The sequence below is a fragment of the Arvicanthis niloticus genome, chromosome 2 (assembly GCF_011762505.2).
Source record: "Arvicanthis niloticus isolate mArvNil1 chromosome 2, mArvNil1.pat.X, whole genome shotgun sequence".
NCBI lineage: Eukaryota > Metazoa > Chordata > Mammalia > Rodentia > Muridae > Arvicanthis > Arvicanthis niloticus.
The window spans coordinates 76,206,741-76,220,967 of NC_047659.1; the positions used below are offsets into that span (position 1 = coordinate 76,206,741).

The 14,227-nt window shown below is 46.6% G+C and overlaps 2 protein-coding genes across 6 annotated transcripts in view; one reads left to right on the forward strand and one right to left on the reverse strand.

The window, feature by feature from the left end:
• Elf5 (E74 like ETS transcription factor 5) overlaps positions 1–14,227 on the forward strand; it is a 332,927-nt gene that overhangs the window by 315,937 nt on the left and 2,763 nt on the right. The window lies entirely within an intron of this gene.
• Nat10 (N-acetyltransferase 10) overlaps positions 1–14,227 on the reverse strand; it is a 44,540-nt gene that overhangs the window by 15,306 nt on the left and 15,007 nt on the right. For all 5 annotated transcript variants that reach the window (XR_013108715.1, XR_004606184.2, XM_034495470.1 and 2 more), the window contains exons 9-12: positions 7,748–7,881; positions 6,719–6,812; positions 6,499–6,597; positions 2,900–3,036 (exon numbers count right to left, since the gene is read on the reverse strand). Coding sequence is in view for 3 of the 5 variants with exons in the window: in XM_034495470.1 (XP_034351361.1) it covers positions 2,900–3,036; positions 6,499–6,597; positions 6,719–6,812; positions 7,748–7,881 (464 nt within the window). In the remaining 2 variants the exon portion in view is untranslated. The remainder of the gene's footprint in view (positions 1–2,899; positions 3,037–6,498; positions 6,598–6,718; positions 6,813–7,747; positions 7,882–14,227) is intronic.

Sequence of the window (14,227 nt, forward strand, 5' to 3'; positions counted from 1 at the left end):
AGCCCAGTGACCTGGATTAAACCTTGGGACCCACATGGTAGAAAGCACTGACTCCTAAAGGCTGATCTCTAGACAGAACCACCATTAATTAATTAATTAATTCAGGCTAGCAAGGTAATGACACTTGTTGCCAAACCTGACAACCAGAAACCAGTCCCTGGAGCTAGCATACAGGAAAACTTCGGCAAGTTGTCCTCTGACCTCCACTCATACACTACAACACACACACACACACACACACACACACACACACACAAAGTATAAAAGTTTTTTAATACATGAATAAATATAAGCAGCAAAACTTAAACTTTCATGTCTGAAAAGATGTTGTCCAAAGCAGAAAAACTAGTGAAATGAAGGAGAATTTTTGTAAATACTGTATTGGATAAGGGTCTTATGCCTAGAATACAAACCTTGTGCCTCAATAATAAATAATAAAAAGATAAATAACCCAATCAGCAAAATAAGCAGAGTAGCCTAGCCTAAGTCAGAGGTGGAGTGCTCGCCTAGCATATGCTAGGGCCTAGGTTCAATCCCCAGTATGAGAGGGAGGGAGGGAGGTGAGAGAGAAGGTGGGATAGAAGGAGGGGATAGAGAAAAGAAAAGAATCTTCAGCATTATGAATTATTGGGGCAAAGCAAATAAAAAGCAAAGTGAGACATTACTTCAGAGTCAGCAGAAATATGCACCATGATCAAAATACCTAAGTAGAAAATCCAGAATCCTCACACAGTACACCCCTTTCGGCAAAGGGGAACATTCCATAGCTCCAACTGAATCTCATATGCATACCATGGTTTTCCTATATATGATTATATATATATAATGATAAAGTTTAACTTATCAACTTTGATACAGTAACCAAACAGTAGTAATTAGTACTAATTTGTTTAACAGTATAGTCTAATACAAGTTATATAAAACATGAATTATTTCTTCAACTTCCCACTGAGCTTTTTTGGATCATGCTTGGCCACAAGCTGTTGAAACATTGGGAATTAAATAGCACAGCTGCTCTGAAAACCAATCTGGCTATATGTCATACGGTTACAGTCTCCACTACACCCAGTAACCCCACTCCTCAGACACATGTCCAAAAGAACTGAAAATAAGTCCACACAGAAATCCCCATATAAATGGAAGGAACCCGAATGCACTCAGGTGAGTTAGCAGGGTGCCTCCAAACAGCAGAGCATCACCGAGCCCAGAAAGGAAAGAAATACTGGTACAGCTCCACAGGTGAGCCCCGGAGAGCACTAGGGAATGTGAAAAGCCAGCCACAGAAGACTACGCACTGAGTGGCTAGATGGCTCAGCAAAGAAAGGCACCTGGCCCACAGGCTGAAGATCTGAGTTTGCTCCCTGGGACCCGCATGGTAAGAGGAGAAACAGACTCCACAAGCGTCCTCTAACCTTTACATACTTGCCATGGCATACATGGCAAACCAAATAAATATAATTTTCAAAATGTCTTCTAAAGACCACAATTCCATTTTTCTGGAACCCTGGAACAAGCCACCTTGCAGAAATACACAGTGGGCTGTGGGCACTCCAGGCTACAGAGGACGGAAGCCCAACTGGTTGTTATGAACACTGTGGTCAATTATAGATTTAACATGTGTGAGCAATATAAGATGCTTATCTCAATTAAGCCGTCTTTAAAGGTAAAAATCAGTTTTATGTAAGTACTTTTGATGTTATGAAATCATTAATAATAAATCTGAAACACTAGAGTTCTTCCATGAAGATGTGACTTCTGTATAGGAATCTTTTCACTGAATACACATATTTATTGACCTGGGGAGATTTCACAATACATACTCTATTAACAACAGTATGTAAACTTTATGTTTTTATTCAAAATGAAAAAGAAGGTACTTGGGAGGCAGAGATAGGCAGATCTCTGAGCTCAATGCCAGTCTAGTCTATAGAGTTACGGCCCTGTGTCAAAAACAAGCAGAATAAGTAAGTAAATGAAAAGAAAAATAAGTGTACAGAGCACACACACAAAACACCTACAGAGCTGGTTGAAGGCACTTTCTTTCCTTTTCTTTCCATCTGTGTATGTGGTAAATTTATGGAGCATGCATACAAGTGTATGCGGACATTAGATCATGTGTACACATGTGGAAAACAGAGCAGTTCTTGGGAGTTTTCTTCCTGCATTCTTCTCAGCTTTGTCATCTTGACAGGCTCTCACTAACTTCTCACTAACAGAAGCTCTCAGGCTTCTCACTAACAGAAGCTCACCACACCACCTCCCCCATTCAGGATGGCTGCAGAGTGAGCTCTCCAGGTCCAACTGGCTGGTCCCAAACCCTATCACCTGCCCCAGTGCTAGGGTTACAGCTTGTCTAGCTTTTTATGTGGCTGCTGGAGCTAACAAAGCAAGTACTCTTACATACTGAGCCATCTCCCCAGCACCTACTTTTTGAAACTTCTTTTCTAGGTGCTAGGTCTTTGCGATACTAAGCCTGTATTCTATCACCGACACTTTCCCTTTTGCTTGATACCTATTTTCTATGATTTTTCTATATCAAGATGAACTCTATTTTAAAGTTTTAAGAATAACAAGATAAGCCTGTTTTAATGCTAACTATATATATTTTAATATTACATTTCTATATCCTAAGATACAGAAGGTACAGTCTAAGATACAGGATATTGCTAGCCAGCACTTTTTAAGCAAAATTCTTCAGTCTTTCAGGACACATTTAACCAGAGGGGAGTGACAGTTTCTGAGGTAGCTCCTGATGAAGAAGCCCCACAAGGAACAAGAGTGTCCCAAAGACTCACTGGTGCTAAGCAGTTTTTTTGTGGCCAGGTCACATTCTTTACATTCCTACTAATCTGCAAGATCACAGACAAGAGTCACAAACAGTCCCACCCAGGTACCTTACCCATTGATAGTAGATGCCATGAAAACCAAGTAGGGTCCAAGAAGGCTCTTCACCAGGGGGAGGGGAATAGCAGCAGCTTCATCTATCACAACCAGCTCAGCCTGGCCCAGTTTCACAGCATCTGCAGGATGGATGTACTATGGGGAAAAGATACAGATTGTAAATGTAGTCTTCTAAATCTACAGTACCCACGTGAGGCCTCATCGAGAAATCCCATCTGTCCAGCACACTTCCCACATCTTCCCACTTTCTACTTTTGGCAGCTCAAGAATGAAATGAGTTTCAGGTTGGACACCTGGGACCAGACACTTCAATCACTGATTACGTGACCATGAGGATGTCATGGCATCTCACAAAACCTGTTCTTTTTTTTCCTACAAAACATAGGGAAGCAAGTGAGGAGACGGCTCAGTCAATAAAGCATTTGCTCCACAAACATGAGGGTACAAGTCTAGATCCTGCCCAACACTCACATAAAAGCACAGCACACAGACCTGCAATCCCCATGCTCAGGAGACAGAGGTTAACTACCTGGGGCTTGTTGGCCAGCCAGTTGAGCCAAATCTGGGAAGTCAAGTTCAGTGAGTGAGAGATGCTACTTCAAAAACTAAGCGGGAGAGCAAACAAGGAGGACATCCTATGTAGACCTCTCTGGCCTCCATAATACACTCATCTGTACACACACATTCATAAATATACATAACACAACACGCACACAGAGACACTAGGAAATACCTGCTCAATGGCTGCTTAAGGAAGAAGCAAGATTACTGTGTAAATAATAAATAATTAACAGTAGGTAAAAAGGGTAAGGTCATACTGTCCATAGCATGGCTTACAGAACTGATTGACAGTGGGTGCATTCCACTTTTCCATCTCATGTTTTTCTTCAGCCTCCGATTAGGTGGCACACCTCTTACTGCACATCGCACTGGGTGTCTGAGTCGTCCTCTCTGCCCTGACATCACCAACCTCTGGTATGGTAGGCAACTTCCAACTACTCTTTTTCCTTTTGGTCAGAGAAAGCAAGAGAGCTGCCATGTAGCCCAAGCTCCCCTACCAGTCTCATCCTTAAGTGTATGAACAATCCATCAGTTTCTTTAGGGCTTTCTGCTGTTCTTAAAAGGCCACAGAGGCAGTATGAATAACCAATTAACACAATTAAAGACAGTCCAATTTCAAAAGTCAGTAAACTGCAAAACCCAAATTCCCAGAAAGGCTGGACATGGTTGTACAGCTCTTACAACAGTATGTAGGGGTTGAAGCAGGAGACTCTGACACTGGCCTGGGCCACGAAGTGAATTAAGGTCAGTCTGGGTTACACAGGGAGACTGTGGCTCAAACCAAACCAAACAACAGCAACAAAAACAGCTGTGATGGTTCATACCTGTAATCTGTACACATAGGAAGCTGAGACAGGAGGACAATGGATTGGAAGTCAAAGAAAACAAAAACAAAAACTCAAGAGTTGTTGCACTGTACCCAGCATGGGTGAGGACTTAAAAACTCAAACCAGAAAGTGGTATGAAAGTAACAAATATTGTAAAGGAGAATTTAGGAAAATCCCAGAAAACTAGACATCTACACATCTACATCTACAGCTCAACAACTCTATACTCGTTCTAGAAAATAAAAACAAATACAAGTTCTAGCACCTCATTTGATACTTGAAAGTACATCAATCTGACATGTAAGCCTCAATCTAGAGACCTGGCAAAAGACTGAAAAGGTGGGCAGCTGGCAGGCAGTACAGCATGCCTGCACACAGGCACACAGCTGGCAGGCAGTACAGCATGCCTGCACACGGGCACACAGCTGGCAGGCAGTATAGCATGCCTGCACACGGGCACACAGCTGGCAGGTAGTACAGCATGCCTGCACACGGGCACACAGCTGGCAGGCAGTACAGCATGCCTGCACACGGGCACACAGCTGGCAGGCAGTACAGCATGCCTGCACACGGGCACACAGCTGGCAGGCAGTACAGCATGCCTGCACACGGGCACACAGCTGGCAGGCAGTACAGCATGCCTGCACACGGGCACACAGCTGGCAGGCAGTACAGCATGCCTGCACACGGGCACACAGCTGGCAGGCAGTACAGCATGCCTGCACACGGGCACACAGCTGGCAGGCAGTACAGCATGCCTGCACACGGGCACACAGCTGGCAGGCAGTACAGCATGCCTGCACACGGGCACACAGCTGGCAGGCAGTACAGCATGCCTGCACACGGGCACACAGCTGGCAGGCAGTACAGCATGCCTGTACATAGGCACACAGCAAAAGAGCCTGCAGCACTGTGCCAGAGGGAATGCCGGCTATGCCCGCTAGCCATGCATGGTCTCTGTGCTTTCCTATGGGTCTGAAGCATTAGTAAAAAAGTAAGCAAGACTGGGCTGATTTGGAGGCGACCTGGGAGGGATCTGTCTTACTTAATTCTGGTCACAAATTTTCAATGGGGCCCCACATCTTGATTCTTAACTAAATAAGCATTTCAAAACAATGCAGAAAGCAGCCACCAGGGAGCAGGCTGGCTTTAATCCAATACTCTTCTTTTTTTCTCAGTCTCCATGCTAGAAGGACACACTTTCTCAGAGCCAACAGCCTGCCCTAGCCGCAAGACCTGCCCCACACTAGCTGCAGTTTCCCTCCCCTAGCTGAGAATCAGGCAGCAGTGAAACAAAAGGGCATAAGGATGAGACTAGAAAAAGACCCAGGGGCTTCAGAGATGGCTCAGCAGTGAAGAGCAGTAGCTGTTCCTCCATGGGACCCAGGTTCATTTCAAGCATCCACAGTGGTAGCTCACAACTCCAGTTCCAGGGATCTAGTGCTCTCTTCTGATCTTAAAGGGCATTAGACACATATGTAATACAAAGACATACATGCTGTCAAAAACCCACACATAAAATATTTAAAAAAAAAAAAGGGGGGGGGGAGGGATCTAGTAAAACTAGCAGAGACTCTAGGGTAAAGGCAAAAGGCATAAACAGGGGTGTTGCCATCTGCCTTGGTGTGCCGTGACAGCCACCCAGTGCCACTGCAAGCTTAAGATTCAAAGATCATAAACTGCCAAGTTCACTTGGCTCACTTCCCATTCCAATCTAACTTCAAAAGCAATCAATGGATCTGTCCAGCAAGAGCCAGTGAGTCTTGTGCCTCTGCATGAACAACACTGAGGCCTTCAGCAACTGGGCTTACAAAGATCTGTGGAGCTTTCTACAAAATGCTGTTTCAAAGGGAAATGGGGCATTGGCAGCAAAGATCTACAGCACATTCTGCAAAGCTCTTTTCCTTTGAAATGGTGATGTAGGTCTCAAAACCTGAACTGGTGAGGACCACCATTGTTTTCACTCTTTGGCAATCCCATTCCTTTCACAGTAAAAGAGACAAACTGGACTTTTCAATCCAACTCCATGCATTTGCCCATAGTTGACCTGAACACCATCCTCACTTGGTGCGATGATCTGCAACAGGCTTCTCACACACCACTGGTGGGTCAGGGCGAACCAGTCACACAAGTGGGCAAATACCGCACAGCTAGATCCACACAGCAGGACCCTGGCGGGCCTGCAGAGCAGGTCTGAGACGAGCCTCACCTGAATAGTCTGCCGGTGCTCTCGGAACACATTGACCCTGATCACCGCTTTATTAAACTCGGGGTTCAGCGACTGTACAATCTCGTAATCCAGGTGCTCCTGGTGAAGAAAGAGTCAAACCCATGACAAGTTTCAGAGAATCTCTAATGAGAAAGCGAGCATTCCAGACTACTGGGTTGAACTCCAGGGTTAATGCAAAAGGTCTACACTACTTTCTTACCTGATACTGCAGAGCATCAAAGCCTTTAAATACAAATTCAAACAGTGTATGGAGGTTATCCGGGCTTGGGGAGGTAACAAAAATATTGGAATACCTGCAGAACAAAAAAAAAAAAAAAAAAAAAAAAAAAAAAAAAGAAATGGAGGAGGTGGTTCAGGGATTAAGAGACTCGAGATGTTTTTAAAAAGCAAATAAAATTAAGGAATTATTTTTGGCTGCTTCTGTCACACAAGTGATAACCAGAGAACAGCAGAGTGGGGGAAGGACATTTTTTGGCAGAAGACAAACAGATTATCAGTGTGCTGGCAGCAAGCCCTGACACAGGGCTACTTTATCAGTGTCAGGGTACTGAGTGGCAGACTACAAGAAGAGCTGTCCACATGCAGAACCCACACACTGCTGCTGATCCGGTGTCCTGACAGGAAGGGCAGCCTCACACTCACCACTAGCTAGACTGAGGTTTTCAAACTATGAAGTCATGGAGCTACGTGGTGCTGGGGCCAAGGTCAAAGCTCTGCCAGCAGCAGCCTGCTGGAGGATCTTGGGTAATGAGAATTCCCTGAGCCTTGGTTCATCCACATACAAATCGCCCACGGAACTCAATAAGCATCACCAGGGAAGACAGCATATGCAGGACAATGGTTGTAGGTCCATCATCTGAGTCGGCAAAGCACATTCAGGCCAGGGTCAGAAAATACTACCTTACTAAAAAAACAAGTAAGACCCACCAGGAACCAAGGTCATAATGTATTTCACCTGTATTTGTGCACCCACCAAAGCTGGTCAGACACTTTCATGATGAGAGGTTTTCTTTCCATTTGTGTTTGCTCAACTTAAGTACCAAACAAAAAGGCCCTGGTATTGCCCCGGGTGCCTCTTAGTGGCCCAAGAAAGCAGTGCTGCAGCTTCCAGACAAATACCCACGACCCTGACAGAAGTCACGTGGTGACCAGCCCTGATGAGGAACCAAAGACAACTCCACCAGGTTCCTGACTTAAATCCTGCACACTCCCCATGGGGAACCCTTACCCGAATGCCACTGCCCCAGCAATAGCCAGGCCCAGTGCCGCAGATTTGCCCCTTCCTCTGGCAGCGGTGAGGGCAACAGTACTCCTTAGGGTCTTCTCCGAAATCCCCTCAATGAATTTCAAGACAGCTTTGGCCTGTGCAAAGACAGCATTATGTGAATGCCCAGAAAGCTACAAGGTTGGCTCTTACCACCAATCCTGGAGAGGTTAGGCTGACACTGAGGACAACAAAAAGGGCCAGAAGTCCTGCTCAGCACCTGTATTTCTCATGCTTTAGTCGGCTCCTCAGCCTTGTCAAGACCCAAAGTACCCTCAAGGCTCTCAAGTTCCTACCTCCACTGTAGACCTCTCCCCCAGGTGGCAGACTCTTAGGTACTTACAACATTCCTATACAGCCCTATTTACACAAGAGACATCTTAGACGCTAAGTTAATATAAAACAGTTCTATCTACTAGCCTCCCCACCAAAGTTTAACTGTCCAACTCTCTGTGTTAAATATACCCTCAATTTTCTCACCCAGCCCGGACTTTCTAGTACCTCCTTTGGTGACACCTTCAAAATAGAGTCTAGCCATTCCTCAGAGCCCCTCCAATTCTGCTCATAAGCACTCTCCTGTTCCAGCTAACTCCATCATAAATAACAGCAAGCAGCTTCACAGATACTCGTCCTGCTTCAACCCACATCCACCACAGCCTGCAGTGAGCTCGACAGCCAAAGGATCCTTTTATAAGCTTGGGATGCTACTGCACTGTGCTAAAAGACACATAAACCTTCCACTGTCACCAGCTCTCCTAGTGGCATTTAGTAACGTCTATTCCCCTCCAACCCCCACCTCCTTCTTGCTGCTAGCCCTACTGGGCTCCCTGCTGGTCCCTAATCCTAAGCCAACCCACACTCCTGCCTTAGGCCTATGCAGCTGCTGACCATTCTGTCCAGGGACTCATTTCACAATTCCTTGAAGGCTTTGCTCTAAGATCTTCCACCCCTTACCAGTGTGTCTAGAGGCATCATTCTGATGTGCCCCATGCCTCTTATGATTTCCTCCATCACTCTGTCTCATCCTATAGAGCAAAGGGTCTCAGCTTTTTTAGTGACCTCCAACCATAAAATTATTTCATTGTTACTTCATAACTGTAATTTTGCTAGTTATGAATCGTAATGTAATATCTGATATGCAGGATCTGATATGTGCGTATGAGACCCTCAAAGGGGTTGAGAGCCACTGCTATACAGCACGAGCTGCCCTACGGCACGAGCTGCCCTACGGCACGAGCTGCTCTACAGCATGAGCTCTGGAGCAGTGTTCTTGTTCACTGCCGAGCCCGGCACACAGCCAAGTGCATGGCACTAAACAGGAACAACTTCTAAATGAAAGCCACACTATCCATCAGGTTAAACTTGGGTCCCCGATGAGATCTAAAGGAGGGAAGAAAGCTGTGCCTGTCGTCCAGAGGAGCCAGTCTGGCTCTTAGGGCAGGAGCACTAAGATGAAAACCCAGTACAGTCAGGGAAGGCACTTCAAGACACCAAGCTCTTCAGATGAAATACCCAATGGGTCAAGTGTAATAACTAGGTCTTTGCTGGATTATATTTTACTTTTTAAATTTTAGAGAAGAGATGTTCCAAATGCTAATTAAAAATAACTAGACTGAAATATATCCTAAACTATTTATCTAAAATGAAAGACTAACATGAAAAAGACAAATATACAAGTAATACAGACATGTGCAGACTTCATAACCAAAACAGAAAACAAAACAGAAATAATCAATAATCATGTGCCTGCCACTTTCATGATGATGCCTATTAAAAACGATCAGATGTCCCCATGGCCGATTAGTAACGACTCAAATATAACTGTAGAGAAACCCAGAAAGAAGACATCCTCCTGCACTGTTGGGCCTAACACAAGGTCTAATCTCCATTTCACCTCCACCCTTCAGTCATGTACACAGGTGGAGGGCGTGAACAGGCCCTAAAGAGATTTACATACCTGAAGGCCAGAGGTGGAGCCAATTAAACATTCCTCCCCAGCCCCTCCCCCCTTCTCCCCTCCCCTTTTTAACTCAGGTCGATCCTGGGTTTGAGAGAGTATGCATCCAGATCCGTCCACAATTCGCCATGTGAATAAACCAGTTTTGGAAACCCAAGGGCTTCCTCGTGTGTTGGGGCTGCGCCGCTATGAGGAACTGTGAGGAGCCAGGGAGAGACTTTTAGTTAATGAACAGCCGGGCCCAACTTCCAGCTGGAGAAACCCAGAGCGTTCCCAGCCGACTACCCACAGCATGGCAGGAGGAACCGCGGGATCCCCAAGCCTTTTTTTTCCCCACATCTGGCGCCCAACGTGGGGCCTTGGAAGCCACACAACCACGCAGCTACTGATACCGCGGGAAGGGTAAGCCCCGAACTCTTGAAACAAGAAATCTGTTTTTTCCTCCTGTGTTTCAGTCGGAAGCCATCGCGCGGATTTAAGTAAGCCAAGGGAGCCTTTGCTACCTCCTGGCCAGGGCCACTCTCTGGTACTAGTTCAAAGCTTCCCTGGCCTCTGCTTAAATCCCGATAGCCCGCAACGGGCGTTGGCAAAGACTCTATCTAGACTCTCTCTAAAACAAAAAGAAATCTGGTGACGCAGCCATTTAAAAGCCATAAGGGCGGCTGCCAGTTCTTAAATCTGCGGGAAGGCTTGGCGCTCTTGGACCATTGTGGAATCCCCCAAAGCCAATAGGCCAAGGGAACGTTCCCATTGGACAAGGCGTTTCTCCTCCTTTTCTATCATGGGAAACTCCACCTCACGTAAATGTTCACCCCAATCCAGGCAAATATATTCTTTACTAAAGACCCACGGGATAAGAATAGGCAAAAGGCAAGCCTCCTTGTTTTGGGAGGAAGTCCTTCAGATAGCACCATGCATGGCAGAGGATAATATTTACAGTCCAGACTCTTGGAGCAAAGTAGCTTCCCTTATCAAAAACAGAGATAAAAAACCCCCTTGTGAGTTTTTGCCGATCTTAGCTGCAATTCGGCAATGTATAAGACCATCGAAAATAGGACAGACTGAGAACAACACAGCTCCTGGGGCCCCTCAGTTAAATGAACCCAAAAACCAAGGCCCCAAAAGTCACCTGGTTTCAGACCTTGAGGCCCTTACCCAACTAATAAGAGAAATAAAATCCATATACCCACCCCTTCCCCCTTATGCCTTGGAGGAAATGAAACCATGTGCTCCTCCTGTCCCTCCCTCCCCCATCCAAAGGCAAGGCTTCATTAAAATACCAAAGGAGCTTTCCCCTGCCTTCCCTCTTACCTCCCAACCAAAGAGAGATAAGTCCCCTCCCCCTCCTCTTAGCCGCAAAAGTAGCAGTCCTTCAAAATCCATAGATAAAACCCAAACTGCTCAAACATTCCCAGTTAATATCCACCCCACTCGAACTAAACCACTTAAATGGCACCCTATCCAAGCCTCCGACCTAAAAGAACTCAGGCAGGCAGTGAAGGAAGATGGCATTCATGCACCGTGGACAAAATCCCTCCTACAGAGCCATATTGCCAACTTAAACACCCCCCAAGATTGGAGAGATATTTGCCGTTCTGCCCTTCCTGATCCAATGTTTCTAGAATGGGAGGCGTATTATCGTGATGAGTGTCTTCAGCAAGTCAGGCAAAACCAGGGAAGGGAAGATGACACTCCATGGGGTTTTAAAGAACTCTTTGGCCAGGAAGATTTCTCTACTGGGGCACAACAGGCAAGTCAGCCAGCAGGCTACTATGACCAGGTCCGCCTCTGTGCCATTCAAGCCTGGAATAGGCTTACTCCACCTTCAGGGTCTCAAGACCCTGCCCACTCCCTGCTCTCCCTTCATCAGAAGCCTGGAGAATCCCTATCTGATTTTATTCTCAGAACTAAAATGAGCTTAGAAAGAAAAATCTCCAACCCCACAGCTAGGGACCTTCTTCTTAAAACCATTGTTTGGGAAGGCATGACTTCCGAGTCTAGACTAGCTTGCCAGGGTCTCCGGGAGGAGCATCACGATAGGTGGATTGTAGCAACCAGAGAAATAGGAACCCCATCAAATCAGGTTGCATCCATAGCTCAGGCATTTGTGGCAGCAATAAAAACAGAAAAAATCTGCCTCAAATGTGGGGAGACAAGACATTGGAAAGATGAATGCCCTACAACCTGCCATCTTCGGGGCCGGGAGACCCAGCGAGACCTCGAGCTTGCGCGTCCCCCGCCCCCGAGCCGCCCGCTGCGAGCTGGCCCCGCCGCAACCGCCACCGCGCTAACCAGTGCCCGGAGAGAGCGGAGAGGCGGCATGAGCGAGGCGGGCGAGGCCACCACCTGCGACACCACGCTCCCGCAGGCCGCTGACCCTGCGCCTAAGAGCCCTGCGGCCAGCGGCACGCCCCAGGCCCCGGCGCCAGCCGCGCCCCTCGAGGGGAGCCCTGGCAGAGACGCAGCCCCCGGACCCGCCCCGGCCTCTTCAGCTCCCGTGGGCAGCGAGGACTCGGAGAAGAAAGTTCTCGCCACCAAAGTCCTTGGCACTGTCAAATGGTTCAACGTCAGAAATGGATATGGATTTATAAACCGAAATGACACCAAAGAAGATGTGTGTGTACACCAGACTGCCATCAAGAAGAATAATCCACGCAAGTATCTGCGCAGTGTGGGGGAGGGAGAAATTGTAGAGTTTGATGTGGTTACAGGAAAAGGGGGTCCTAAAGCAACAAATGTGACTGGCCCAGATGGAGTTCCAGTAGAAGGGAGCCACTATGCTGTGTGCCGTAGACCTCCCCATAATGCTGGTGAGATTAGACAGATGAAAGATGGAGTCCCCAAGGGAACACAACTCCTGGTCCATCGGAATCCAACCTACCGCCTGAGGTTCCGCAGGGGACCCGCTCACCCACGCACGAGCCCATATTGTTCCCTACAGGTGGTAGAGCCAGCTACAGGTGGTAGAGCCAGCTCCAAGAGTGTTCTCCCCAGTTATTGCCCACAGAAAACCTCTCCTCGAAACTCCAGGACAGTGAGTAATTCCCAGCCTAGTTCACAAAACTAGGCAGGCTTCTTTCTGTCTCTCCCCTCTTTCTCCACGTGTTCCTTGTTAGCTTCTTCTAATTTTTAGCTACTGCCTAGTTCAAAAGACTAGGCCCCACTCTTTCTCCATGTGTTCCTGGTCAACTTCTCTACTTTAACCCCTCCTCTTTCTCTCTGTCTCTCCCTCTCCATGTGCTTTCCAGCTCAAGGGCAAGATGGCAGACCCCCTAGCCTCCACTTTGCCCATCCCCCAGCTCCACAGAGAGGGCTCCTTCACAGACAACAGCAGTCTTTCTTTCAAGTCACAGTGCCTGCTGTGACCCTCCTAAGACTCCTTCCTTAGGTGAGAGGTTCCTATAGCCTTTCACTCTCTGACTCTTAGCTCTCCTATCAAGCCTAGGTATCTCTCCCTATAAACTTCAAGTTAGCTTTTTGATCCTTCTCTACAATTAAAATTTCTAATAAAAAGAAAGGTGGAATACAGGTCCTCTCTGCCAGAGCACCCAGACGCCACATCGCAGAACAAGGCCCCTCCCCACTGCTTCTAAACCCGCCATTACTGCTCCTCCCCAACAGGAGGACCTGCAACAAACGTTCATGTTTTTCAACCAAAATTTTTAAACGTTTCCTTTTCTTCCTAACAGGAACACCTAGAACAACAATGCTTGTGTTTTTTCAACCAAAAATTTGTTATTTTTTCTATTTTAATGCTGCCTTTTCTCTCTAATACTCGTGATAGATGTCCAACATTATTTTTCAACCTTTATAATTTCTTCAAGGTTTAAAAGCCATCTAATTTCCTTCCACAGTTAAGTGAACGTGCTGATCACCATATCTTGAGTCTTAATTAACAACTAATTTCTTTTACAGACAAACTGTTGCTGCCAATCCCAGATACAAAATTAACATTGTTTTTCTCCCTCAGCCATCCAAAAACAGACTCAGATACCTTCCAAGACCAAACTTTCCTCAAACACCTTTGCTTTTCCAGGATCTTAACAACAGGCCATAAGGTGCTTGTTCCCAAGCAATTTAATGCCCCATGTCCAGCCTACAGACATCTCCCTGCCCGAGATGCTGCTTCCCTCCTGTGATTATCCTACAGGTATACCCACAGATCCAACAGAGTCCAGCCATCTTCTGGAACCTGCCTGAGATGCCAAGCTGCCTTTTCCTAGTCACCTCATCTGACTACAGACTCCAGAGACACACCGAGATCCAGTGACAGCGCCACCTCCTGAAACCTGCTAAGCTGCCTTCTTCCAGTCGTCTCATCTGACTGAAGACCCCAGAACATGCTGAAATCCAGAGACCCACACCAGGCTCCAGAGATGCATGCCAGAACCCAGAGATGCTCACTACAGAAGACAAATCTAGACCTTCCAGCTACAAATAAACTCTTTTGCCAAAGTCACATAGCTAAAGTTACATGTTAGTGAGGA